The 23637-nt window shown below is 48.3% G+C and overlaps 4 protein-coding genes across 6 annotated transcripts; 2 read left to right on the top strand and 2 right to left on the bottom strand.

Annotated features, from left to right (window-relative positions):
• Positions 1-265: 265 nt before the first annotated feature.
• Srsf9 (serine and arginine rich splicing factor 9) lies at positions 266-6390 on the top strand. Of its 2 annotated transcripts, XM_032887302.1 has the most exons (5): positions 266-550; positions 2224-2301; positions 3804-3964; positions 5454-5626; positions 5879-6390. In XM_032887302.1, the coding sequence occupies exons 1-5, from the start codon at positions 363-365 to the stop codon at positions 6020-6022; spliced, it is 744 nt and encodes a 247-aa protein (XP_032743193.1). In that variant the 5' UTR covers positions 266-362; the 3' UTR covers positions 6023-6390. The 2 variants fall into 2 exon arrangements, with proteins under 2 accessions (XP_032743193.1, XP_032743194.1); XM_032887303.1 differs by lacking the exon at positions 2224-2301.
• A 1131-nt stretch (positions 6391-7521) lies between these two features.
• Gatc (glutamyl-tRNA amidotransferase subunit C) lies at positions 7522-14349 on the bottom strand. Its single transcript, XM_032887305.1, has 3 exons — positions 14002-14349; positions 9202-9305; positions 7522-8010 (listed from the first exon to the last, which is right to left on the bottom strand). The coding sequence occupies exons 1-3, from the start codon at positions 14307-14309 to the stop codon at positions 7955-7957; spliced, it is 468 nt and encodes a 155-aa protein (XP_032743196.1). The 5' UTR covers positions 14310-14349; the 3' UTR covers positions 7522-7954.
• Positions 14350-14363: 14 nt separating this feature from the next.
• Positions 14364-17108, top strand: Triap1 (TP53 regulated inhibitor of apoptosis 1). Of its 2 annotated transcripts, XM_032887308.1 has the most exons (3): positions 14364-14552; positions 16177-16281; positions 16646-17108. In XM_032887308.1, exons 1-2 carry the CDS (start codon positions 14406-14408, stop codon positions 16258-16260), a joined length of 231 nt encoding a protein of 76 aa, XP_032743199.1. In that variant the 5' UTR covers positions 14364-14405; the 3' UTR covers positions 16261-16281; positions 16646-17108. The 2 variants fall into 2 exon arrangements, with proteins under 2 accessions (XP_032743199.1, XP_032743198.1); XM_032887307.1 differs by having other exon boundaries at positions 14366-14552; positions 16177-17108.
• Positions 17109-19348: 2240 nt separating this feature from the next.
• On the bottom strand, positions 19349-22240 carry LOC116885358 (cytochrome c oxidase subunit 6A1, mitochondrial). The gene is made up of 3 exons (XM_032886632.1): positions 22095-22240; positions 21827-21969; positions 19349-19629 (listed from the first exon to the last, which is right to left on the bottom strand). The coding sequence occupies exons 1-3, from the start codon at positions 22201-22203 to the stop codon at positions 19546-19548; spliced, it is 336 nt and encodes a 111-aa protein (XP_032742523.1). The 5' UTR covers positions 22204-22240; the 3' UTR covers positions 19349-19545.
• Positions 22241-23637: the final 1397 nt, after the last annotated feature.

The following is a 23637-nucleotide window of genomic DNA, read 5'->3' as shown; positions in this document are numbered from 1 at the left end:
GAGGGTTTCTGTGGGGTTGGCATCCTTTTCCTCAGGCGCCCCCTCACAGAAGGACAGTCGCACGCCCAAGCGGGCTCAGTGCCCTGTCAGCCGAGGCGGCGCTGGGGTCGCACTGCCCGGACCTTCCACTCGCACCCCTTGGGAGACTGGCCCTTGCGCACGCGCACCTCGCGGCCGCTGCCCCTTTAAGATAGCTTTAAAGTCCTCCGACCCCTGCGGCTTCCGCGCTGCGCTCCCACAGTGCAGTGCGGCTGAGCGCCTCGGAGCCCGCGGGGGAGCAGCGGCGGGGGGGGAGAAACCCGGGCTGAGGAGGCGGCTGCGGGAAGTGGGCTGCGGCGGGCCCGCGGCGTCGGGCGGTGCGGATGTCGGGCTGGGCGGACGAGCGCGGCGGTGAGGGCGACGGGCGCATCTACGTGGGCAACCTTCCGACCGACGTGCGTGAGAAGGACCTCGAGGATCTGTTTTACAAGTACGGTCGCATCCGCGAGATTGAGCTCAAGAACCGGCACGGCCTCGTGCCCTTCGCCTTCGTGCGCTTCGAGGACCCGCGGTGAGGATCCCCGCGTCTCGCCTTCCTGCGGGCCGGCGCCGGGCCCGAGCCCCCTCCCCTCTTCCTGGCTCCCTCCCCTCCCCCTCCGGGCCGCGCCGACCCCTCGCGGCGCCCCGGGTTGGAGGAGGCGGCGGCGGCTTCTTTCCCACAGCCTTTGCCTGTTGTCACTTCCTTCATTAGAGGGCCCCGACCCTCCAGACTTCCCTCGACGAGGGTTAAAAACCGGCACTTTCCCCTTCCTCGGGTTTGGGAAGGCTCCCTAAGGAGAAGCGCCCCGAAAGGGGAGCGGCCCAGAGCTTGGGAGCCTCGGGTCCCGGGTACCCGCCCTGCAGAGGACTCGGCCTAAGGAGACATTCGTCCACCCCGCCCCCCCCGGGTCCTGGGCCCTCGCCGTTTCGGGGGAACAGGCAACCGGCGGGGACTGGTTGCCTTTGGCGGCTGTAAAGGGGTGTCTGGAGTGGTCCCCCACTTGGGCGCCCCGCTGAGCCTGGTTTCCTGTAGAAGGAATGGGATTGAACCGGCAGGGGGAGGGGGGATGGAGCGCCGTCTGTGATTTCATCCCCGTCTGATGTGGGAGGTCCCTCCAGAAGTTAATTGTACCGGGGATGTGGGAGAGCTGGGTTCCCCCAAATGCGCGCCGAAGATTGGTCTTTGTGGTTGTGCAAAATGCTGTTGGCCCTCGGGCGGAAGAGGCCGGAGAGTAGGCTTTGGTTAGAAAAGCTCCGCACTGCAGTGGTCCCTGCCCCTGGGACGGTCAGTAAGGACCTGTTCCCTGTCTTCTCAGCATCCTTGGGAGGAGAGCTTCATCTCTGCCTGCCGACCCAATGTGGTTCACGGTAGAAGTACTTCGCACTTCGATGGTTGAAGACTTACACAACTTTTTTTTTTTTTTCTTTTTTTCGGAGCTGGGGACCGAACCCAGGGCCTTGCGCTTGCTAGACAAGCGCGCTACCACTGAGCTAAATCCCCAACCCCAACAACTTTTATCCCTAAGCTTTTTTTTTTTTTTTTTTAACAAACGAATGTGAGGAAATCGCGGCTCTAATTAACAGTGCCATTGTGTATTTCGAACAGTCGAAGTTCTGTGTCAAGTGCCACGCTGGTAGTTAGCATTTTCAATATCCCGTGAAGCAGAGATTGCTGCCTCTATTTCCCAGATGAGGAGATTGCGATTGTGGTTAATGCAAGAGGTTAGTTAGTTGGTAGGTGTTTGTAGAGGAGCTAGGTAGGATTTGAACCCCGTTACTACTGCGCGTTAATGTTACATGGTCATGGTTTGTGTTTTTCCTTTCGTCTTAGTAGAACTATATTCTGCTCAACTTGGGAAGTTTTAAAGGAAGTGCTTAAAATTATTAGCGTCCTGCTTAGTCCGTTCGATAACTCGGTTGCATAGGCTTTTTTTCTCAATTAAGAGTTATAAAAGCGGGGTTGGGGATTTAGCTCAGTGGTAGAGTGCTTGCCTAGCAATCGCAAGGCCCTGGGTTCGGTCCCCAGCTCCGAAAAAAAAAAAAAAAAAAAGAGTTATAAAAGCTTCAACGGCTAACTCAAATTCTTTACATACAAATCTGCTTTTAGTCCTTAATACGCCTGATCCTTCGGGTCCATTATACATGCGCTCCAGCAGTCAACGCTGTCACTGTCGTGTTCCTTGATGCCTTTGCTGTTTGTTTTAGACACGGTCTTAGAGCTCTGACTGGCCGGAACTCGAACTCACAGAGATCAGCTTGCCTCTGGCTCCCATTGCTGGTGACGTGAGTCGTGGAATCCAGCCTTTTTTATTTTACTTTTATTTTTAAGATTTATTTGTGTGCGTGTGTGTGTGTGTGTGTGTGTGTGTGTGTGTGTGTGTGTGCATATTACCTGTGTGTGTTTGCTCCACACACATGCCTGTTGCCCAGGGAAGTCAGAAGAGGTTGTTGGCTTTCCTGGGACTGGAGTTACTGATGGTTGGAACCACCATGTGGGTGATGGGACCAACAAGTGCTCTTGGCTGATGGGACATCCTCGGGCCCTCATTTCATTTGTCTTTTAAGTTTGCAGTGACTTTTTAAAGAATTATTTATTTATTTCATGTATATGAGTACACTCTAACTGTGCTTCAGACACACCAGAAGAGGGCATCAGATCCCATTACAGATGGTCGTGAGCCACCATGTGATTGCTGGGAATTGAACTCAGGACCTCTGGAAGAACAGTCAGTGCTCCTAACCGCTGAGCCATCTCTCCAGCCCTGTAGTGACTTTTTGAGACGGTCTTTCTTTGTAGACCACGGTGGTCTCAACTCCCTGCCTCAGCCTCCCCAGTGTGCCATCATGCCTGGCTTCTCCCATAAGCTTTGTCTTGTGGCGAAGACTATTGAGGGGCCAATGCAGGACGTTTTCAGCCTTCCTGTAAACAGTTCTCCATGTGGTGATGACCTCCAGCCATAAAAGTATTTCCCTTGCGACTTCATAACTAAATTTGCTACTGCTGTGGGTAGTAATATATTTGGGAGATAAAGGTTTGCCAAAGGGGCCAACAGGTTGAGAACCACTGCTTTGGAGAAAATGCTTGTCATGTTCTGATAAATCCAGTTCATTGGCAAAACCAGTTACCTATCAACAATTATTTTAATCCTGTGGATCAGCCTCCCTGAAAGACTAATTCGTATGTGTATGGGCACCTGGTACGAATGGCATATGCACAGTGGAGGTCATAGGTCAGAAGGAGCACAGGATCCCCCTGAACCGGAGCTGCAGACGTTGAGAGCTGCTGTGTGGGTGCTGAGAACCAAAGCCTGGTCCCTGGAAGAACAGTGAGCTCAGCAGGGGTGCCAGCTCCTGAGTCAGCTCTGTATAGCCACTCTGTTTATCTGCACTTCTCATCCCTGGAGAAAGACCCGCGCGCCTGACAGCTGTAGTTGTGCCTTCGGGACGATGAGTTTGGTTTGCTGCCTTCTCGTGTACACATCACATCTTTTGCTCATATTCAGACCCCTCCATTAACTGTCAAGTTGGTTTTCTTTTTGTTTGTATTTCCCAGTTTCTAAGTATATTTTGCATTTGAGAGTGTGTGCATGTCTGGCTGAGCCATCTTGCTGTCCCAGCTGTAAAACTTTTGAGTAGTGTGAAGGGCCCTCCCCCGTGAGCGGAGGTAGAGCAAGCTTGTGTCTGGTGTCCACCCTCCTGTTCCCGCCTTGCTCAGTTCCTCACACCCTCCGTTGAGAAGTCACGCAGCCTCTTGGGCAGCACTAATTTCGGTCTTTTCCTTGCAGAGATGCTGAGGATGCCATCTATGGAAGAAACGGTTATGACTACGGCCAGTGTCGACTCCGGGTGGAATTCCCCAGGGCTTATGGAGGTCGGGGAGGGTGGCCCCGAGCCTCGAGGAACGGGCCTCCTACAAGACGATCAGATTTCCGAGTTCTTGTTTCAGGTATGTTCTCACTGCGTTCAACAAGGTGGTGTGTGCGTGCGCACTGCTTCAGTCTAGCGTCCAAGGAGTATTGGCCTAGTGCTGAGGATGTGGGACATGCTGGCCTCTCATAGCCAGTGCTCACGGGCATTCAAAAGCTCAGTCCTGATTAGTCAGGGAGGCAGGTGTCCTACGACTGAAATTGTACAAGTAATGGAGCCTTTGTGGGACAGAAACCTATTTCTTCTTTTGTTTTGAAACCGTCTCTATGTAGTCTTAGAACTCAAACTGTAGACCATACTGACTTCAAACTTACAGAGATCCCCCTGCCTCTGCCTCCTGAGCACTGGGATTAAGGCGTGGGAGGCACTGTGGCCTGATAAGCATGTTTTCTTAGAGCTTCTTACTGGTGAGAGGGCAGGGTGATGGGAGAGAGAGCATTGGCTCTAGAATTCTACAAATGTTTTCTCGGAAGTGTTCCTTCATAGACATCACAGGAGCAGATGCAGACAACGTAGAGGCATGGGGGTTGTGGTGGAGGACATAGTGCTTTTCTTTATAACTGGTGTCAACAGAAGTTGTGTAAAATGCAGATTTCAGGTGTGTCTTTAAAATAGCAACCCCATGTTAAGATCTGAGGCCTCTACTGTTAGAGGAGAGTTGAGGGGCCTGAGTGGAGTGAAGTACATTGAGCCTGGCACCTTTTAAAGTGTGACTGTCCCACAGTCACAGTAGTGCCTAAGAGTGGTGGGATCTGTCTTCCTTTGTCCCTCTTAACTGTTAACCCTAGGACTCTGTTCCCTCCTTCACGACGTCATACATTATCTTCTTTTCTCTCCATGCTGCTCTGAAATCCTGCTTAGAAAACTATTAGGAAATGACTGCGGCCCTGAGCTGTGAGCGGTAAACACAGCCTTTGAGAGCAGGAGCACATGTCCCTTTCATGACATCAGGTAGGGTTGTATGACTCCCAACTAGCTCTAGCATCTGAGTGTCCCCTCCCCCACTGTAGTGAGGAATGTTGGTGATCTCTTAACGAGACACTGTGCTCTGTTGGCCATTCTTGCTGTAAAAAAACAAACATGGATTCTTGGGCTGTTCCCTCAGCTACACTTGGCTTGTTTCAAAACTCATGTCTGGGGAACATACGTTCAGCAAGAAATACTTTGTACTAATAAATTTCATAATGGATGAAACCTGGACCTGGGTTTTGGGAGTGTCACACGGATTGTGAAGCACAGAGTGGTAAATTCTCAGAGGTTGTAAACCTGTGACAGGAGGATTTGTCTGCTTTGTTGGGAAGCTTTGGTCTCTGGACAATTAACGTGGACTGCTTCTCACGGTGGTTTACCGTATACTTAAGTATATTTCTCTGATTCTCTGCCCCTTGTAAGGATTTGTGACTTGGGAACCCTTAAGGATTAAGTGCTGACAGAGCGTAGACCACCATAGGTATTTCCAGCGCTTGGCAGGGCAGTTAACATGGCTGAGGTCTCCGTTCTCTGCCCAGGGCTTCCTCCATCCGGCAGCTGGCAGGACCTGAAGGATCACATGCGCGAAGCTGGGGATGTCTGTTATGCAGACGTACAGAAGGACGGAATGGGGATGGTTGAATATTTGAGGAAAGAAGATATGGAATATGCTCTGCGGAAACTGGATGACACCAAATTCCGCTCTCACGAGGTGGGTTCGTGACGCCTCTGTTAAGTCTGATTCAGCAGTGGCCATGAGTGGTGCTTTTCCACTTGATGACTTCACTGTACCTTGAAGCCTGTCCACAGTGAACGGAGCGGAGGGGCTGCTCTGTTTACGTCCTCTGTGTGAGGTGGGGAGTACGGGTACCCCCGTCTGTGTAACACGGGAAGTGTAGTGAGGCGACTGCCAGGGCCTTTGCTCATTACTGATTCTTCCCTTTTCCGTTTGCTTGGATTTCAGGGTGAGACTTCGTACATCCGGGTGTATCCTGAGAGGGGCACCAGCTATGGCTGCTCACGGTCTCGGTCGGGGTCCAGGGGCCGTGACTCTCCATACCAAAGCCGGGGCTCGCCACACTACTTCTCTCCGTTCAGGCCCTACTGAGGCGGCGGCGGGAGGGCTCCCTTCAGGTTTTCTTGAAGAGCTGAGCTGCTTTGTGCTCAGTGTCTACATTCCAGATCGATAACTTAGCGTCTTAGGAAATTCCTTAATTTCTTTCCCCCCCCTTTTTTTTTTCTTTTTTAAGGAGCTACGTAATTTCGACCAGAGCCACTGTGCTAGCAGGGACATGTTTTAGACTGCAGAGATAGAAGTCATGGCTTTGGTTCAGGAACAAGTTGTATATTTTTTCACCCCTGATTATGGGACAGAAATCAGTGCTGCATCTTTATGGGTTGCTCTGCTCTGGAGATCAGCAGCCACACGGCCGAGTCGCCCACTGTGTTTAGAAATATATTTTAAATGTTTAGTAATTGTGTGTAGTTGTCTTTGATTGAGTACATAGGTTTCATCTGACAGACCCTGACCAAAGAGCACTACCGTGAGTTGTCAAACCAGTGTGAAAGGAGCAGAGACACCATCACTTTACTGGAGTAATAATGGTGATTTTAAAATTCAACACCAAAGGCAGACTCTTTTTTTTTTTTTTTTTTTAAAGATTTATTTATTTATTATATATAAGTACACTGTAGCTGTCTTCAGATACACCAGAAGAGGGCATCAGATCTCTTTACAGATGGTCACGAGCCACCATGTGGTTGCTGGGAATTGAACTCATGACCTCTGGAAGAGCAGTCGGTGCTCTAAACACTGAGCCATCTCTCCAGCCCAGGCAGACTCTTTTTAAGATTGGTTTTTATTCACATGTTTATGCCACATGTGTGTTAGTGCCTCCGAGACCAGAAAGACAGCATCAGCCTCTGCAGAGCTGGAATTCTAGGCGGTCAGAGCCTGACTCAGCTCAGACTGAAGATCAGGACATTCTGGGCTTTCGTTTATTTGTTTTTCTGCTTTTTTCTTTTCCAGAGAGGGTTTCTTAGAATAATTCTGGCTCTGTAAACCAGACTGAACTTGAACTCAGGGCTCTGTTTGCCTCTGCCTCCCAAGTGCTGGATTAAAGACGGGAGCCACCACACCTGGGTTAGAAGTTCTCAGTCACTGAGGGATCTCTCATCCAGATGTGGAGTTCTTACAATGCAGAACTGAGGCTATAAAGGAAACTGCTTGCACTAATTCACTGAGGGGGTTCATGCCTCCCATCCCTGTGCTTGGGAGGCTGTAGCAGGAAGATAGCTGTGTGCTCAAGGCCAGCCTGATGTGTGGAGAGGCCCTATCTGAACAAGGGGTGTGGGGGACACAGACATTGCAGATAAAGGAAAGAGAAAGAATGAAAACTGGCCCAGGACTAGTTTTACAAGATCTCTTTTCAGAAAGGAACTATTTGGCTGGTGTTCATATGCATGGTGTATGGGGGTGGGGGGGTGGGGTGGGGTGGGGTGGTGTCCGGTGTTCATGTATACAGTGTGTGAGAGGGTCTCTGTTCATGGACACTGAGTGTGAGGTGGGGATTGGATAGCTTTCTGAGAAAGAAAGATGATTCTGAATGAGGAGATCCCATGCTGTAGTTTACTTTGATATTACTCAAATCTAGCCATAAAACAAGCCCTATGTAGGAATAAGGTGAGTGGGTACCCAGAAACAGATGGTGATGGGCTGGCTCTCCACGGAGCTGGTGGAAAAGCAACACAGGTCATCTGTGTCTTACATGTAAACAGAAAAGTCCACATGGATACGTTTTGACAAGGTAGTGTTTTTAGGGGCAGACAAAGGAGGAAGATGTTTTCCATACAGAACAGGCCTGAGCATTTGATCCACATCCACGAAGGGGGCTTGTAGTTTTCCGTTAGCTGAGTTTTCTAGCTCTGTCTTCAGATCGATTACCAGGAAGTGGTAAATGTCCATTATGCTAGAATTCACAGTAGCAGATGGCCACCCCTGTGAGTCCACGATGTTGACAGGGTACCCCTCCCAGAACAGCTACTCTGCTGTGGAAGAAGGGACCTTGCCCACCATGTCTGGCAAAGGAATGTTACCTGTTTGAAAAGAAGAAGATTAGTGTGAGCTGCTGTTCAGCTGGCTCTCCTGCACTAACTGGTCACGTGGATCTCATGGTGAAGCAGAAGTAAGTTGCCATCCTTTTTCCTAACTCAAGCATTGGGGACCATTCAGAACGGAGCCACATCCATGCCTTGGGAGGGAAAGACAACCTCCGTGCCAGGACATGTCATGAAGTAGTAGCAACTGCTGGCCCTGAGATGGCAAGGTTGTAATTAGCCAAACCAGGCAAACACAGTATAGTTAAGAGCTTAGCCCATGGGCTGGAGAGTTGGCTCAGAGGTTAGGAGCACTGACTGCTCTTCCAGAGGTCCTGAGTTCAAATCCCAGCAACCACATGGTGGTTCATAACCATCTGGAATGGGATCTGATGCCCTCTTCTGGTGTGTCTGAAGACAGCAACAGTGTACTCATACACATAAAATAAATAAATCTTTAAAAAGAAAAAAAAAGAGTTTAGCCCATAAGCTTGTTAGCTTAGATTTCTTTTTTTTTTTTTATTAATTTTTATTTATGAGTGCACTGTCGCTGTCTTCAGGCACATCAGAAGAAAGCATCGGATCCTATTATAGGTGCTTGTGAGTCACCATGTGGTTGCTGGGAATTGAACTCAGGACCTCTGGAAGAGCAGTCGGTGCTCTTAACCGCTGAGCCACCTCTCCGGCCTGTTAGCTTAGATTTCCATCCTTCCGCTAAGAGGCTTTATTGTTGACTGACTGGTGTTGGTGTCTGATGTGGAGGCTGAGAGAGGACTCATGCACAGGAGATAAACAGTTTTAAACTCTGTACAGTGAGGTTGGAAATGCAGGTTGCTACACCAGGAGGCATGCTTTGGCTGGCTCATGTGGCACTGTTTTCTTACTTGAAATGATTGGCAATAAAGTTGAACTGTCAGACAGATGTCACATACTTAGTTCTCCGAGCAAACAGGCTCCGGTTACTCCGGTCCCAGAACAGCACCAGGGAATGGCGGCTGTGCCTGCTGATAGGCTTCCAGGTGCAGAGAGACGTGCTGTCCGCTGCACACACCCTTACTCCTGTACTTCTCTCTCAGTGTGACTCCTGGACATTTGTCACGTACAATGCCACCACTGTGTGCAGTTTGTCCTTTTGCGTTCAGATAGTATTTGTCTCCAGCAAGAATGTCTGAAGCACTCTGGGTAACATACCTGGGGGGGCCACAAAGTACTCCTCCACAACGTGGTTTGAGTTCTGTAGTAGTTCTTCTGCACAGCCGCCTTCGGCTACCTTGTCAGATCTCAGGTAGAGACATCTGCAACACCCAAAGGCCTGAATTAGTTTGAGAGACTTGAGGCTTCTAGAGCACAGAGGGACAGGACCCCTAAGGAGGAGATGGGGTGTTTGGGGAGGGGAGGGCAGAGCAGTCTTTGCTGTGGTCACTGTTCCCGTTTAGGAGTGCTGTGGTAGAAGTAGACCAGAGAGCTGGGGCAGGCCAGTGGTCCAACGACTGCTGCTGTATGTGAGGCCCTGACTTCAGTCCCTAACACAGAGGGGAGAGAAAGCATCAAAACTGTAGGTGCACCATGCGGAGGTGGCCCTGGTCTTTCTGGGACTTTGGGTTCTGTTGGAGAATGGCCAAGAGCATAGATCTTTGAATCAAATGGATGGATCCGATGAAATCAAGTCCTAACACCATAGAGTACTTATCACCTCTATGATTTAAGTTTTCTTTATAAACATCAAATGTGATCGTTTAAAATTTTATATTTTTATTTTATTTTATTTCTTTTCTTTTTTTTGGAGCTGGGGACCAAACCCAGGGCCTTGCGCTTGCTAGGCAAGCATCCTACCACTGAGCTAAATCCCCAACCCCTATATTTTTATTATTTTTTATTTTTTTTTAAAGATTTATTTATTTATTATATATAAGTACACTGTTGCTGTCTTCAGACACACCAGAAGAGGGCATCGGATCTCTTTACAGATGGTTGTGAGCCACCATGTGGTTGCTGGGAATTGAACTCAGGACCTCTGGAAGAGCAGTTGGGTGCTCTTAACCGCTGAGCCATCTCTCCAGCCCTATATTTTTATTATTAATGTGTGTATATGTCTATGTGGGTGTGTGCACATGAGCACAGGTGCCCGTGGAAGCCAAAGGCATCAGATCCTCTGGAGTCAGGGTTAGAGACAGTTGTGAGCCGCCTGCCTGGCTTGGGTGCTGGGTGCTCTGTGTGACAGTTCTCACATTAAACCACTGAGCCATCCAGTCAGCCTCAAAACGTTTGTTTAAACAAAGTGGAGCAGTGAAAGGGGCTCCGGCAAAGTGAGGTTTGATTCTTAGGATCCAAATGGAAGAGACGCAGTCCCCCCTCCATACATGCACTGTGACACTCACACCCATCTCCAGTAAATGTCATAGGCAGGTATGGTGGCACACACATGAGGCTCAGGCAGGTGCATCACAGGTGGAGGGCAGACAGCTGCTGAGTGAGGATTTCCTAGGGAGAGCAGCAAACACCTAATCACCATGACAGACCCAGGCCTCGTTAGTGAAGCAACTGGTTTAACGGGTTACTTACGGGAGCACGAAGAACTTTATGGACAGTTACAACACAGGAAAGGAAAAAAAAAGCCTCTCCCAGCAACAGTTAACGGGCGGTAAGTCTTGGGGACAGATAGGACCTTGTGAACTACCTCCTTCAAAACAAAGTCACGGAGCCTGAGGCGGGCAAGGCTCCTTTAGATAGTTTGACCTGCTGACAGCTCAAGACAGCGGCAGCCGTATCACACTGTAATGAGTTTCAATGCTCTAAGGGCATAACCCATTGTCTTTTTTTAAGGATTTTATTTCATATATGTGAATACACTGTCGCTGTCTTCAGACACACCAGAAGAGGGCATCGGATCCCATTACAGATGGTTGTGAGCCACCATGTGGTTGCTGGGAATTGAACTTGGGTCCTCTGGAAGAACAGTGCTTTTAACCATTGAGCCATCTCTCCAGTCCAACCATCATCTTTCCTTGGCATCTAGACTAACACAAGCTATGCACTTTCCTGTGAGGAATGAAAACTAGTGTTTTCTAGTTTTCTTTCTTTCAGTGTCCTAGTTCTAGTGTGGAATTCTGGTTGAAAAGAGGTTAGGAACTATTTGTCTCCACTCACGAAAGTGCAGACAAGTGATTCACCCCAGCAGCAGTGAAGTTCTTGGCAGCAGAGAGAGGAGGTTGACTTTGCATGTGGGGTCTTGAAGTGTCCAACAGTTGGATCACTGCTTCTGTGACTCACGGCCTCTTTGCAACTGTTATCAGCAAAGCTTCCCCTCCCATTTCTGTTTTTACTTTGCTACAGACTTAGAATGTTAGTTTAGTTGTCTTGTTCCAGAAGTTAGGGAGCTAGAGTTAAAACTCAGAGGTAGAATACTTCCTTTGCAAAAAGCTTGTTGAGGCTGGAGAGATGGCTCAGCGGTTAAGAGCACTGACTGCTCTTCCCGAGGTCCTGAGTCCAATTCCCAGCAACCACGTGGTGGCTCACAACCATCTGTAATGGGATCCAATGCCCTCTTCTGGTGCCTGAAATCAATGACAGTGTATTCACATAAATAAAATAAATAAATCTTTAAAAAAAAAAAAAAAAAGCTTGTTTTAAAAGTTCTCTGTGTGTTTACGTGCTACAGTACCTATATGGAGATCAGGACAACTTGGAGGAGTTGGTTCTCTCCTTCCACTATGTGGTGTGGTTTCCAGGGTTTGAACTCGGGTCCCAGGTGCTTTCATCCACAGAGCCGCCTAGTGTGTGTTTGAATGAAGTATTGAAGTAGTTGACTGCAGTGAGATGTCAGTAAAGCTGGTCTCTGCATTTGAGAGTTAAGGCTTCTGATCCCAAGTCCTGGCTTTTCCAGGGAAATTCTGAGCCTGTTTCTTGTATGGAATTGGCACTCTTTGCTTTCCCAAATCATCTAAGTCATATATGATAACTGAGATATTGCATACAAACTCCTAGCCCATAACACAGGCACATTAAGGCCTTTTAGATCAACTCAAATAATACATTATTAATATGTAGACGTCTACTAGCCAGTTGGGGCTTTTACTGCAATTATGGCTGGTGCTAAAACTGCTGATCTCCTATCATTACTAGGATGTGTCCAGTTCAGACAAGCATTTAAAACAAGTCAGGAGCTCAAGAGATGGCTCATGAGCTAAGAGCGTGTAGCTCTTACAGAGGGCCTGAGTTTGGTTCCTGTACCAACATGGAGGTTGACACTCCAGCTCCAGGGGCTCGCACAGGCACCCTCTTCCGACCTCTGTGGGTTCTTGCACACATGTGCGTAGACTCTCAGGCACATACAGTTAAAGATTAAAAGCGCACTGAAGTCTATAGCCTGAGATGCTGGGACTCATGAGGCCTATTTTTTTGTAGTCCTACAAATGTCATATTAAAATGACCAGTGGGACTCATTAACCTAAAACGACAAAATTTATGGAAAGAAATTCAGGCCACTGAGTGACAATAACAAGCTCAAATTCCAGCCACTACATGACAAATATTGCTTTTTTTTTTTTTTTTTTTTTTTTTTGTTTGGTTTCTCTGTTTTTGGGTTTGGGTTTTTTTTTTTTTTTTTTTTTTTTTTTTTTTTTTTTTTTTCATTGCTGGGATTTGAACTCAGGACCTCTGGAAGAGCAGTCAGTGCTCTTAACCACTGAGCCATCTCTCCAGCCCACAACTGCATTTCTTGCAACTTGTTCGAGTCAGTTCTCTTCCACCATGTGGGTCTTAAGGATCAAACTAAGATCATCACGATTGCTAGCAATTGCCCTCACCGGCTGAACCCACCACACCATCACCACCACTGCCGACTCCTGTCTGATTCTATTTTCTCCCCAAATAAATTATTGAAATGTTTATTTGAGCATTTACCAAGTATTTATGCAGTGCTAGACATTAAAAAAAATCCAAACATGATTCATGCTATTTGGGTAAACAGAAGGGGAAAGGTAGAGAACTAACATTTAAGTAGATTAACAGCTTTTGAATATCGGAACCATAAAAAATGTACTGTATAAAGGAATAGACCTAATGGCAGTCAACAGCTTAAAAAGAAAGGAGAATTAGTAGGAGAAAAGTAGGTGGGATAAGGAGCTGGTAAAAGCAAGGACTGAAAATTGTGGGGAAAAAAGTAACGGAGGGAGAACTCAGGAAGCTGAAAGAGCATGACAGTGCTGGCTTGGAGAGATGGGCAGAGACTGACAACCAAGAGCCTGCAGGCCTCAAGCAAACTTTTTTTTGGCTTCAGGAGCAGTGCCACATCTTCTGAAGATCTTGGATGGGGAAATGACATCAGGTCATACGCTGTGAAGTACTGGGTAATGAGGTGCGGGGTAACGTTAGGCAAATAGTGTTAACTTCTCTGGAGCTGAGCATCAGATCAAAGACCGGAAGGAATCAGACTGGAAGGTGAGAAGAACAGGTGACTAACACGATTTCACCGATTTCCTGAAACTGATGCTATGTGGGTAATACAGGCTTATAATTAGCACTGATGAAACAGCCAGATTCTGTCTCCAAAAATAGGTGAAGCATAACTTATTTGGATGTCCCATATTAGCATAAAACTGATTTGAAGATACATATACATACATATATATGTTTTCTTTTTATTTCTTCAGCTATTTAATCTGATGCTCAGGTAGGCAAGTGAAAACACCTTAGAGGAAATGAACGTGGTTTGTAAGCCGGTACAGGCTGGAGGCGGGTCCTGAAGGAACAGTACACCCGAGAGAGTGGTAGGGGCTCTATGAAGTAGGGGATTTTCGTACTTTGTTCCTATTTACATCGAGACGGGGAAGACTAGAGGATTCTAAACGGGAGTGACAGGATCTATAATGAACTAGGGGAAGAGTGAAGCCATCCTCGCGGTGACCTGACAAATTTCCAATTATGCAAAGAATCTGAAACAGTCTCCAAGGTGCCCGAGTCAAGACGCCGAGGCCGCAGCCGGGAGCTTACCTGTCCTCCAGTACCGACTCCAGCGGCTCCACCCCGTCGGTGTCCACGGCGTGCAGCTGGTCGGCAAAGGCCACGGCTTTCTCTAGCCGGTCCACCGCCTCGCGGCTGCTGAAGTTCACCAGTGCCAGCCGCTCCAGATGCTCGACTACCGCGGCGGACACGCGACCGGTGCCCTGCGGGACTAGGCGTGGAGCCTGGGTCCTCGGGTCCGCCGCCTGGACCTTTCCCCGTGGACCCACTTTGGAAGCAAAACTTCGGCCCGGGTCCAGAGGAGCCCGAAATTGCACCCTCGCCGCCCGTGCCCACATCTTTGCTTCTCGGCCTCCGTAGCGACAAACGGTGGGGCGACGTGCGCGCGCGTGACGACATTAGAGTGCGTCGCCGTCACTGCAGCTGCGGTCGCCATGAACAGCGTCGGGGAGGCTTGCACTGACATGAAGCGCGAGTACGACCAATGCTTTAACCGCTGGTTTGCAGAGAAGTTTCTCAAAGGAGACGGCTCGGGGGACCCGTGCACCGACCTCTTCAAACGCTACCAACAGTGTGTCCAGGTGAGCTTCGCCCGGACCAGCCGCAGGGCTGCAGCAGCCTTCTTCTCCGCCATCCCACCGAAATTGCTTGGGTGTCGCCGCTTGACACACTGGGATGTTTTCGCGGTGCTTTGCTTTTTACATAGTACATTAGTATTTTGTTGTTGTTGCTCATTTGTTTGGTACTTATTCCAACCTTGCAAGTAGTCATGGTTATTCGTATCTTTAAAAATTGTCGTGGCCGGGGCGGTGATCGCGCACACCTTTAATATCCTAGCACACAGGAGGCAGAGGCAGGCGGGTCTCTTGAGTAAGAGGCCACCCTGGTTTACAGAGTTGAGTTCCACGACAGCCAGGACTACACGGAAAAACTCCGTCTCTGGGCGGAAAAAATTGTGTGTGTTCCCGTCCGGGATAATGTCGGAGACAACTAACGGAGTCAGTTTTCTCCTTTCACATTTATGTGGGTTCTGGGGATAACGTTCAGGTCACCAGGCTCGGTGACAAGACGTTCTATTATCTATACTTTACACATGGAAAAACTCGTACTCAGAAATAGGAAGTGATTGTTCAAAGGCACTAGAGTCTGGTGACCTCGATTATTTTGGTGGTGTCATTTCACTGTTATTAAGAGTGGATGTGTTTACCGTACGTTTTAGACTGCTAAGGAATTGCAGAGGTCCCGTTTTGTTACGATCTCTTCGTTGCTCTGTTTTTCCTCCACCTGTTGTACCAATAAGGTTTGATTTCAGGCCAGCACTTTTTTTTTTAAAGATTTATTTATTTTTATTTATATGAGTACATTGTAGCTGTCTTCAGACACACCAGAAGAGGACATCGGATCCTATTAGAGATGGTTGTGAGCCACCCTGTGGTTATTGGGAATTGAACTCAGGAAGCTCTGGAAGAGCAGTCAGTGCTCTTAACCACTGAGCCATCCCTCCAGCCCTCAAATCAGCACTTCTAACCTAAAACATCCCCTGGATTCCAGAAGCTACCTTTAGCCAGTTCTCAGACAGTGAAGGTGACTCAAGGTCACATAGTCGCTCAAACTGAGATTCATATTAAACACTGTCACTAAGATAGAGATAGGTGGGGCTGGGGATTTAGCTCAGTGGTAGAGCGCTTGCCTAGGAAGGGCAAGGCCCTGGGTTCGGTCCCCAGCTCCGAAAAAAAAAACCAAAAAAAAAAAAAAAAAAAAAAAGATAGAGATAGGTACCTGAATTGACCTTCCCAAGAGCAGGCGTGCAACCACACAGGACTTACATGACAGTCTGCACGTTGGTGCTGCTTGGTAAACCAGTGCTAGAGGTACTCACTTTTGTTTCTTTTTTTTTTTTTTTCCGCAGCTGGGGACCTAACCCAGGGCCTTGTGCTTGCTAGGCAAGCGCTCTACCACTGAGCTAAATCCCCAACCCCTGAGGTACTCACTTTTAATCCCATGACTCAGAGGCAGGCAGATGTGAGTTCTAGACTACCTGTGGCTACACAACGAAACCTTGTCTCAAATAAAGGGTGCCCCTTGTATTGTGGGTTTCAAGCCATTCCAGTTCAGTCTGGTTTACCTCTGTACCATTATACCTCAGTTACAAAACATGGACTGCAAGCTTCCCTGGACTTATAGTACATTTTCTTCCTCCTTCAGAAAGCAATCAAGGAGAAAGAGATTCCTATTGAAGGACTGGAGTTCATGGGCCATGGCAAAGAAAAGCCAGAAAACTCCTCTTGACCTGCCTGTCACTTGGAAGAAGTCAGTAAATTGAGGGGCCTCTGGGTTTTGTCAGGGAAGGCTGTGAAGCTAATCTGGGATTGCAAGAGTTTAGAGGAGAGTTCTCCACCTTGGTGTTCTGAAGGAGCAGCTGTCACTCCTGCTTTGAGGCAACTTCACTTTTGCTGACATCTTGCTGAACTCCTCGTGCTACAATGGGAGAGCTTCTTGGGGGGTGGGGTTATGGTTGCAAAACATGGTGTGGAATCATCTTTAACTGGTTCTCGGATGTAAATATGGTGAACTGGTCAGGACCGAGGCTGCCTGACAGCGTTTGCTGCAGAGGACACTGGGTGTACCCTATGGGAGGCATTGCTCACGATGGTTGGCCTCTTTTTCCTCTCAGGGAGCTAATGCTCTGAAAAGGGATGCGGACACAACCTCCATTTCAATCACTGCTTGGAAACATGATTGTATTTTTAGAGTAACAGTTTCAACTGCTGGTGGCCTGGGTTATGGGAGTAGAAAACAGCTTTACTGAGCTCCTGCCTTAACAGAGGTGTCACCTTAACATTCAGAAGCTTTGGAAATGACATCAACACCACTTTGGAGCTCACAGCACTGCTGCTCATAACTCCAGCACCCAGCGTGGCTGAGCAAGAGGCACCTGCATTACAGGTTGCTGTTGCTAACTTTCAACTCCACGAATTAACGTCAACATGCGTTATCACATAGAAGGCAAAATGCATCCGGCTAAGTGGGGGAAAGGTGCTTACTGATTTTTGTTTGCCTACCATGCCCTAAGTCTGTAATCATGAAATGGAATAAATCTTAAAAATCACATTTTACTCTCCACTTCTGAAACCTGCCCTCTATTGAACAGTATTTCCTGTTGTCTTGTGTATCATTTTGTTGCAGAGCCAGCTTGGCTCTGAACTTGGTTTAAGCCTAGGTGACTGATGAGCACCTAGATTAGAAATCTGACTTTGAGGCTGGCCTCCCACCTTTGCTGTCACCACACTGGATTACGAGTTCACTATCACACTCACCTATATAAACAGCCCCTTTAAATATTATCCAGTGTGGTTCCAAACCAATGTTACGTAGTCCTCACACCTGCCTTCAACAGGATTTATTATGTCCCTAAAGACAGATGAAAGCTGGTGTACAAAAGGTTGACATTGTTTCCTGTGTTACTAATTACTTTGTTTTAATTTGGACAACCCTAATGCCATTTCAAAACATTCTTAGAAAAATGTGGTTGTAAAAAAATAACCCTATTTTTCAACTGGTTAGGGGGTCATTGTCCAAAATGTCAGGAGATTTTGGAGCCTTATGTCCTTGGAATGTAACTTGGGCCATCTGTCTTCCCTGAATTTTGTACTGCTGAGGTCAAACCCAAGACTTCTTGCATTCCAGCATTTATCTGAGCTACATTCCCAGATCACTTTTGTCTAAGGCAAGGTTTCATGTAAGCCAGGCTGGCCTCAGAGTTGCCCGCTGAGGAGCTCTTGATCCTCTGCCACCACCTCCAACTACTGGGATTAACAGGTGTGTGTCACCACACTGGGCGTCTCAGTTACTTTTCTATTGCTATGAAGACACCCTCACCAAGGCAACTTATAAAAGTTTGAGACTCACAGTTCCATGATCATGTCAGGAAACATGGCAGCAGGCAGGCAGGAAGGTAGGGCAGTAGTTGAGATTTGCCCCCCCCCAACACCCCCCCTCCCCCGGAGCTGGAGACTAAACCCAGGGCCTTGCGCTTGCTAGGCAAGCGCTCTACCACTGAGCTAAATCCCCAACCCGAGTATAGTTGAGATCTTAGTCCTGATCCATAGACACAAGGCAGAGAGAGAGCTCACTGAGAATGCTGTGGGGTTTTGAAACCTCAGAGCCTGCCTGTCCCCAAGAGTCTCCCTGCCTCCAACAAACCCACACCTTCTAATGCTTCCCAAACAGTTCTACCAAATGGGGACCTAGGACTTAAACCTGTGTATTGATGAGGCCATTCCCACTCAAATCACACTGGGGTAGTAATTATAGTTAACTCACGTGTGCATGCATCACGGTGTGCAAGTGAAGTCCGTTCCTTCCTTCCAGTGTCCAGGTTCTGGGTATGAGACAGCTTGGTAGCAAGCACCACCACCTGCTGAGCATCTCCTAGTGTGTGCTTTGTTTTAGAATTAGCTCATGGTGGTAGCTTGGAACTGTGGCTGTCCTCAGGCCTCTGACTACTGTTCTGACGTCCCAAAGGTCGTAAGTAGGCACCACCATGGCCTTTTTGAGTCTTCTTTTTTGGGATGGTAATGGTCATTTTCAGCTCAGGTGAGACTTACCTTCCAGAATAGCCTTGAGAATCATTGAAATAATGGCATGGTGCACGCCTTAACCCGGCTACTCCCCATGGCGAAGGCAAGGCTACAGCCACCTAAAAGGAGCAGCTACTCATAACTTCCTTTACACCACATCTGACAAGAGAACTGCAAAGACCATAATGATCACTCATCCTACCTGACTCCAGCCATCCTCTCCAAGACTGACTCCAGCTACTTTTGAAGGTCTTCCATTTTGACAAGCAGTTGACGGCTATGCCACTGTTTTGAAACTGCCACTGCTGAGTCTTGTTTGTTTTTCCTAGACAGGGTTTCCCTTGTAGCCATGGCTGGCCTGGAGCTCGGAGCTCTGCCTGCCTCTGCCTCCTGAGTCCTGGGATTTTAAAGGCCTGCACCATCACTGTCTGACTGAGAAATGATTCTTCACCTAAACTTGGCTCCTTTTGTAGATTGCGAGAGAAGCCTGCTGTGACAGAGGACAGCTGACTAAAGCTCAGGCCCTTTGTTCAGGCTCTGCGCAGCCTGGACTGACCTAGAACTTGCTATGTAGCCCAGTGTTGGTAACCAGCAGCAGTTCTATTGATCATCTATTGATTAGGGAGCCCATCCCAGTGGTAACTCTACCTTTCTGTGTTCTTGGTCACTTGGCTTTGCCACCCTAAGCACAAGAAACCAGCAGGGAGCCAGCTATAAACCGTATTCAGTGGATAAACCAGATCTACAAAGCAGCAAAGTAATTAATCTGAGAATAAAAATGCAGCACCCAGCCCACGGACAATCTCAGTTCAAGTTATTTATTTAAGCCATCTCCTCTTACGAGCAAAGGGATGGAGGAGCAAAGTAATGGTCACCATCTGATAAAGGAAAGATGAGCTGAGCATCCAATGGGCTTTCGTGGTCCACACACAAGAGTCAGGGTCCAAATCAGTGCTGTGGTCCCTTGTCGCCTGGGCGAAGGGCCAGGTTCTCTTTACTCATCTTCATAGCCAGTCGGTAGCGGGTTTGTGTGAGGATTGTGGAAGAGGGTATGGTTACCATCTCCCCAGGGGAAGGGCTGTGGAGTGAAGATGGCAATTAGATGTTTCCAGAAAATGCTCACAAACAACTTGCCTGTCAACTGCTTGAAACAGATAAAACAAAATCCAAACGGAAATTTGTCCTTTACTGGCATAATTTCAACTGTCCCATAGCTTTTCTTGTTAAATTTTTTATGTAACTTTAATTTATTTATGTATAAACACTATGTCTTCACCCACACAAAAGAGGGATTCAGATCCCATTACAGATGGTTGTGAGCCACCATGTGGTTGCTGGAAATCGAACTCAGGACCCCTGGAAGAGCAGCCGGTGCTCTAACCACCGAGCCATCTCTCCTCTGAAGTGGCTGGTAGTAAAGCAAGCTCCAGGTAGCTCCAGGGAAGGAGATGGCTCAGCAGCTAAGGCCAGGTACTGCTCTGCCCATGAACAGAACAAGTCTGGTTCCCAGCATCCACACCAGGCAGCTCATAACTGCTACTACTCCAGCCCCAGGGAACCTGAAGCCCTCTTTGGCTCCCTTGGGCATCCACATGCACACACGTAATTTAAAAGAAATTAAACCTTAAAAAACATAAGATGTTGGAAAGATGGCTCCGTTCATAAGACTTGCTCCTCCAAAATTCTCAGACATCAGATCAGGTGTCTCACAACTGCTGCAGGGATCTCACACCTCTGACCCCACAGACACCTGCACTCACAGGTACATATGCACATACATAGGTATCTATCCGTAATTAACATTTTTAATATAAGAAAAGCAGTTCCTAGCTTCCCCTGGAAACTGCTCCAGCCAGGATTGTGCCATCAAGGTGTGGCCCTTTCTGTATCAGAAGGGCGATGGCAGACATGGATGCTTTTTAATGCAGGACCAGAAAACTGCAACCAAGATTCTATCCTTTTGCTCAGTACCTTTTGTTTTGAGTGTGCATGTACGGCCACTGTCAGAGACAACTTGTGTGTGGGTTATATAGGTTCTCCCCTTCTGCAGTGGGTCCCAGACACTGATGCACCGTCTTGGGCTTGCTAGCTCCTTCACCTGCTGAGCATCTTTGAAGCCCTGATTTTTTAAGTGCTGAGATTAAAGGGCTGTGCTACCATGCCGGCTTTATTTTTTATTACGATCATTACTCCCTCCTCCTCCTCCCCCTCCTCTTCCTCCTTCTTCTTCTTCTTTGTGGGCATATGCACAAAAGTATGAGTGTACCACAGAGGCCAAAGACATCAGTCCCACCCCCATATGGAGCTAAAGAAAGTAGTGAGCTACCCACCTGGGCACTAGAAATTAAAACTGGCTCTTCTGTCCGTATGAGCAGCACCACTCTAAACCACTGGGCCATCTCTCCAGTTCCTTCCCACCATGTTTGAAAAGCACTGCTCTTGGCCAATAGCTCACAACCATTTTTGGCTATCTGTGATAACCCCTTTGGCCCAAGATAACCTACTTCATAACGAAGCAGAGAATGACCATGAGCTACTGATTCTCTTATTTTCAGTCCCCAAGTGTCAGGGGCGAGACATGCACATTTTCTAGAGGCGGTTAGGCCGGGGTACTACTGCCACCTACTGGGCAGAGGCCAAGGCAAGGATGCTGTGAAGCACCTTTTTCTCACCCATGACTGTCCTGGAGCTCACTATGTAGACCAGACTGGTCTTGAGCTCAGGAGATATGCCTGCTTTGGCCTCCCAAGTGCTGAGGCTGTACACGAGTGGGATCGAGCCTCGTGGGATGTAAAAATCTAGATTAAGTTTCTGCAAGGCTAGTCCTATGTGAATTAGGTGATACAATTTAAGGAGCAAATAAACAGCCTTGTTAAAAATTCATCGAGACATATTAAAACTGTCTACACAAACCGGCAGTCTGTGCTCAAGCCTAACGCCCGGATTGTAAATCACCTTCAGGATCTGCCTCTATAAAAGGACACCCCAAAACTATAAGCTTTCATTCAGGAAACAGCATCTGAAGTGCACCAGAAGACAAAAGATGACAAATTGGGGGAGTTGAAAATCCAGGGGCATTTATTGTGCGGCTTTTTAAGAAAATTGAGCCGCGACCCACAAACTGGCTTCCCTCATGTAAAACGAGAGTAAATAAAATGTTCAGTCTGCGCGGATAGACAGGCAGCCGAGATCCTAGCGCACCAAGGGCTGGGACTGGGGAGTGGACAACCCAGAAATAACGGACGCTTGAAGGACAGCAGAGGCGCAGCGCGTACCTTAGTCCTGATGCGGAGATGGGGGTAGGGGACGAACTCGGGTCTCTCGTGCTCTTCGTGTCGCGACTTCAGGAAAACGTTGAGCATGCTCACTCCCACCCCGGGCAGCGCCACGAAGTAGGTGAGGGCCTTCCAAATACGAGCTGCGGCGGGGCCAGAATGTCAGCCTCGGCCGCTCCCTCCCGCAAGGCCTCCCGCCAAGGTCACGGCCCCGCCAGGCCGCGTGCCAGCCACTGAGGCCCCCACGCCCACCCGAGCCCGAGGGTACCTGAACCCTCCTCGCCGTGGGCGCCTCTCGACATGGGCCGCCCCACCCGTGGGAGGGCCCGGCCCAGCAGCCCAGAGACTCGAGACGCACTCAGCACAGCCGACACCATCTTGGAACTACCCCGGCGCGCCGGAAGCGGAAATGGGGTCCCGGAAGGGGGCGGGACAGAGACGCCAAACGAAGTTTCCATTGGGCAACGCCTTCTCAGACCTGGCTAGGAATTGTAGCGCCTGCGCACATTTTCGGTCCTGGTCCAAACCCTCGGGACCGCACGAGCGAGATTGCGCATGCGCTTCATACCTGTGCCCCACCTCCCTCCTCTGCTGCTGGGTGAGGATGTTCGCTGAATAGAGCTTCTGTGAGATTTTTTTTTGTTTTGTTTTGTTTTTAACTGCTACCTTCTTTGGAATCCCTGGACAGGATCTGAAATGCCGAGAACAAATGACGTTATCGGAAGCGCCATTCTCCTTTCCTCGCTGACTTCTAATTCCGCGATTTCCAAGGCACCCGACACCCTTGTCATCACTCTTAAAGACCGTTGTTATTCTCTTCTGTGACGCCCTATATGGACTGTAAAGTCCGTGGTGCTTAGATTTTGCCAGCGCTGCATTCCCAGAGTTACCCGAAATCAAGTAGCAGGTGCTTTATGCAATTTAATGAATATATGAATTATGAATCCATGAATTAATGAGTCAATGAATAGCTCCTGGACCCAGAAAGAACCCTGGAATTGGTGCCAAAAAATCTGGACTTAGTTTCAGCTCCATATCCTCAGCGATTGGCCAATGGTCCTGCTCTCTCCCTCGAATTCTACAAACATCTGTTAAATTTCGTCTGTAGAACTTTTTAAATATCTGCTTTCTTTTTTCTTTCTTTTTGTCTAAACGCCTTTTTAAAGATAAAAGTTTAAGAAAAAAAAAAAGGCTGGAATGCCAGGTGTGGTGGCATCTTGGAGGAAGATGATGGGACTGATCCCAGGATAGCCTCTTTCTTCTACAGAGAGTTCCAGGCTGTCCAGGGGCTGCATAGTGAGACCCTTCTCCATGAAACAAAAACAACCAAACACGGGAAGCATGGTGGCAGGTGGCTCATAATCCCAGCAAGAGTGAGATGGGGCAGGAGGATTGTTGTGAGTTAGAGACTTGCCTGGGCTGTAAAGTGAAACCCTGTCTCCACCCACACACCCCCAAGTTTAAAATGTATGTGTATATGGCACAGTTCTGAGAGACCGAGGAGGGAATCTCTAATTAGAGCCCACTCTGGACCACATATAGAGTCTGCGATTAGCCTTGTCTATGGTATGAGACCCTATCTCAAAATAACAAAAGGAGGTAGAGGCAGCAGACTCATGCACTCAAAACCATCCTCAAATGCTTGATGAGTTCAAGGCCATACTGAACTATATGAACAATTAAAAAAAAAAAACAGGTGTATTGCTGGATGGTGGTGGCACACCCAGCACTCAGGAAGCAGAGGCAGGTGGATCTCTGAGTTGGAGGCCGGCCTGATCTACAAAGTGAGTTCCAGGACAGCCAGGGCTACA

This window comes from Rattus rattus, chromosome 16 (genome assembly GCF_011064425.1).
Source record: "Rattus rattus isolate New Zealand chromosome 16, Rrattus_CSIRO_v1, whole genome shotgun sequence".
NCBI lineage: Eukaryota > Metazoa > Chordata > Mammalia > Rodentia > Muridae > Rattus > Rattus rattus.
This window is presented reverse-complemented; position numbering and strand designations above follow the sequence as displayed.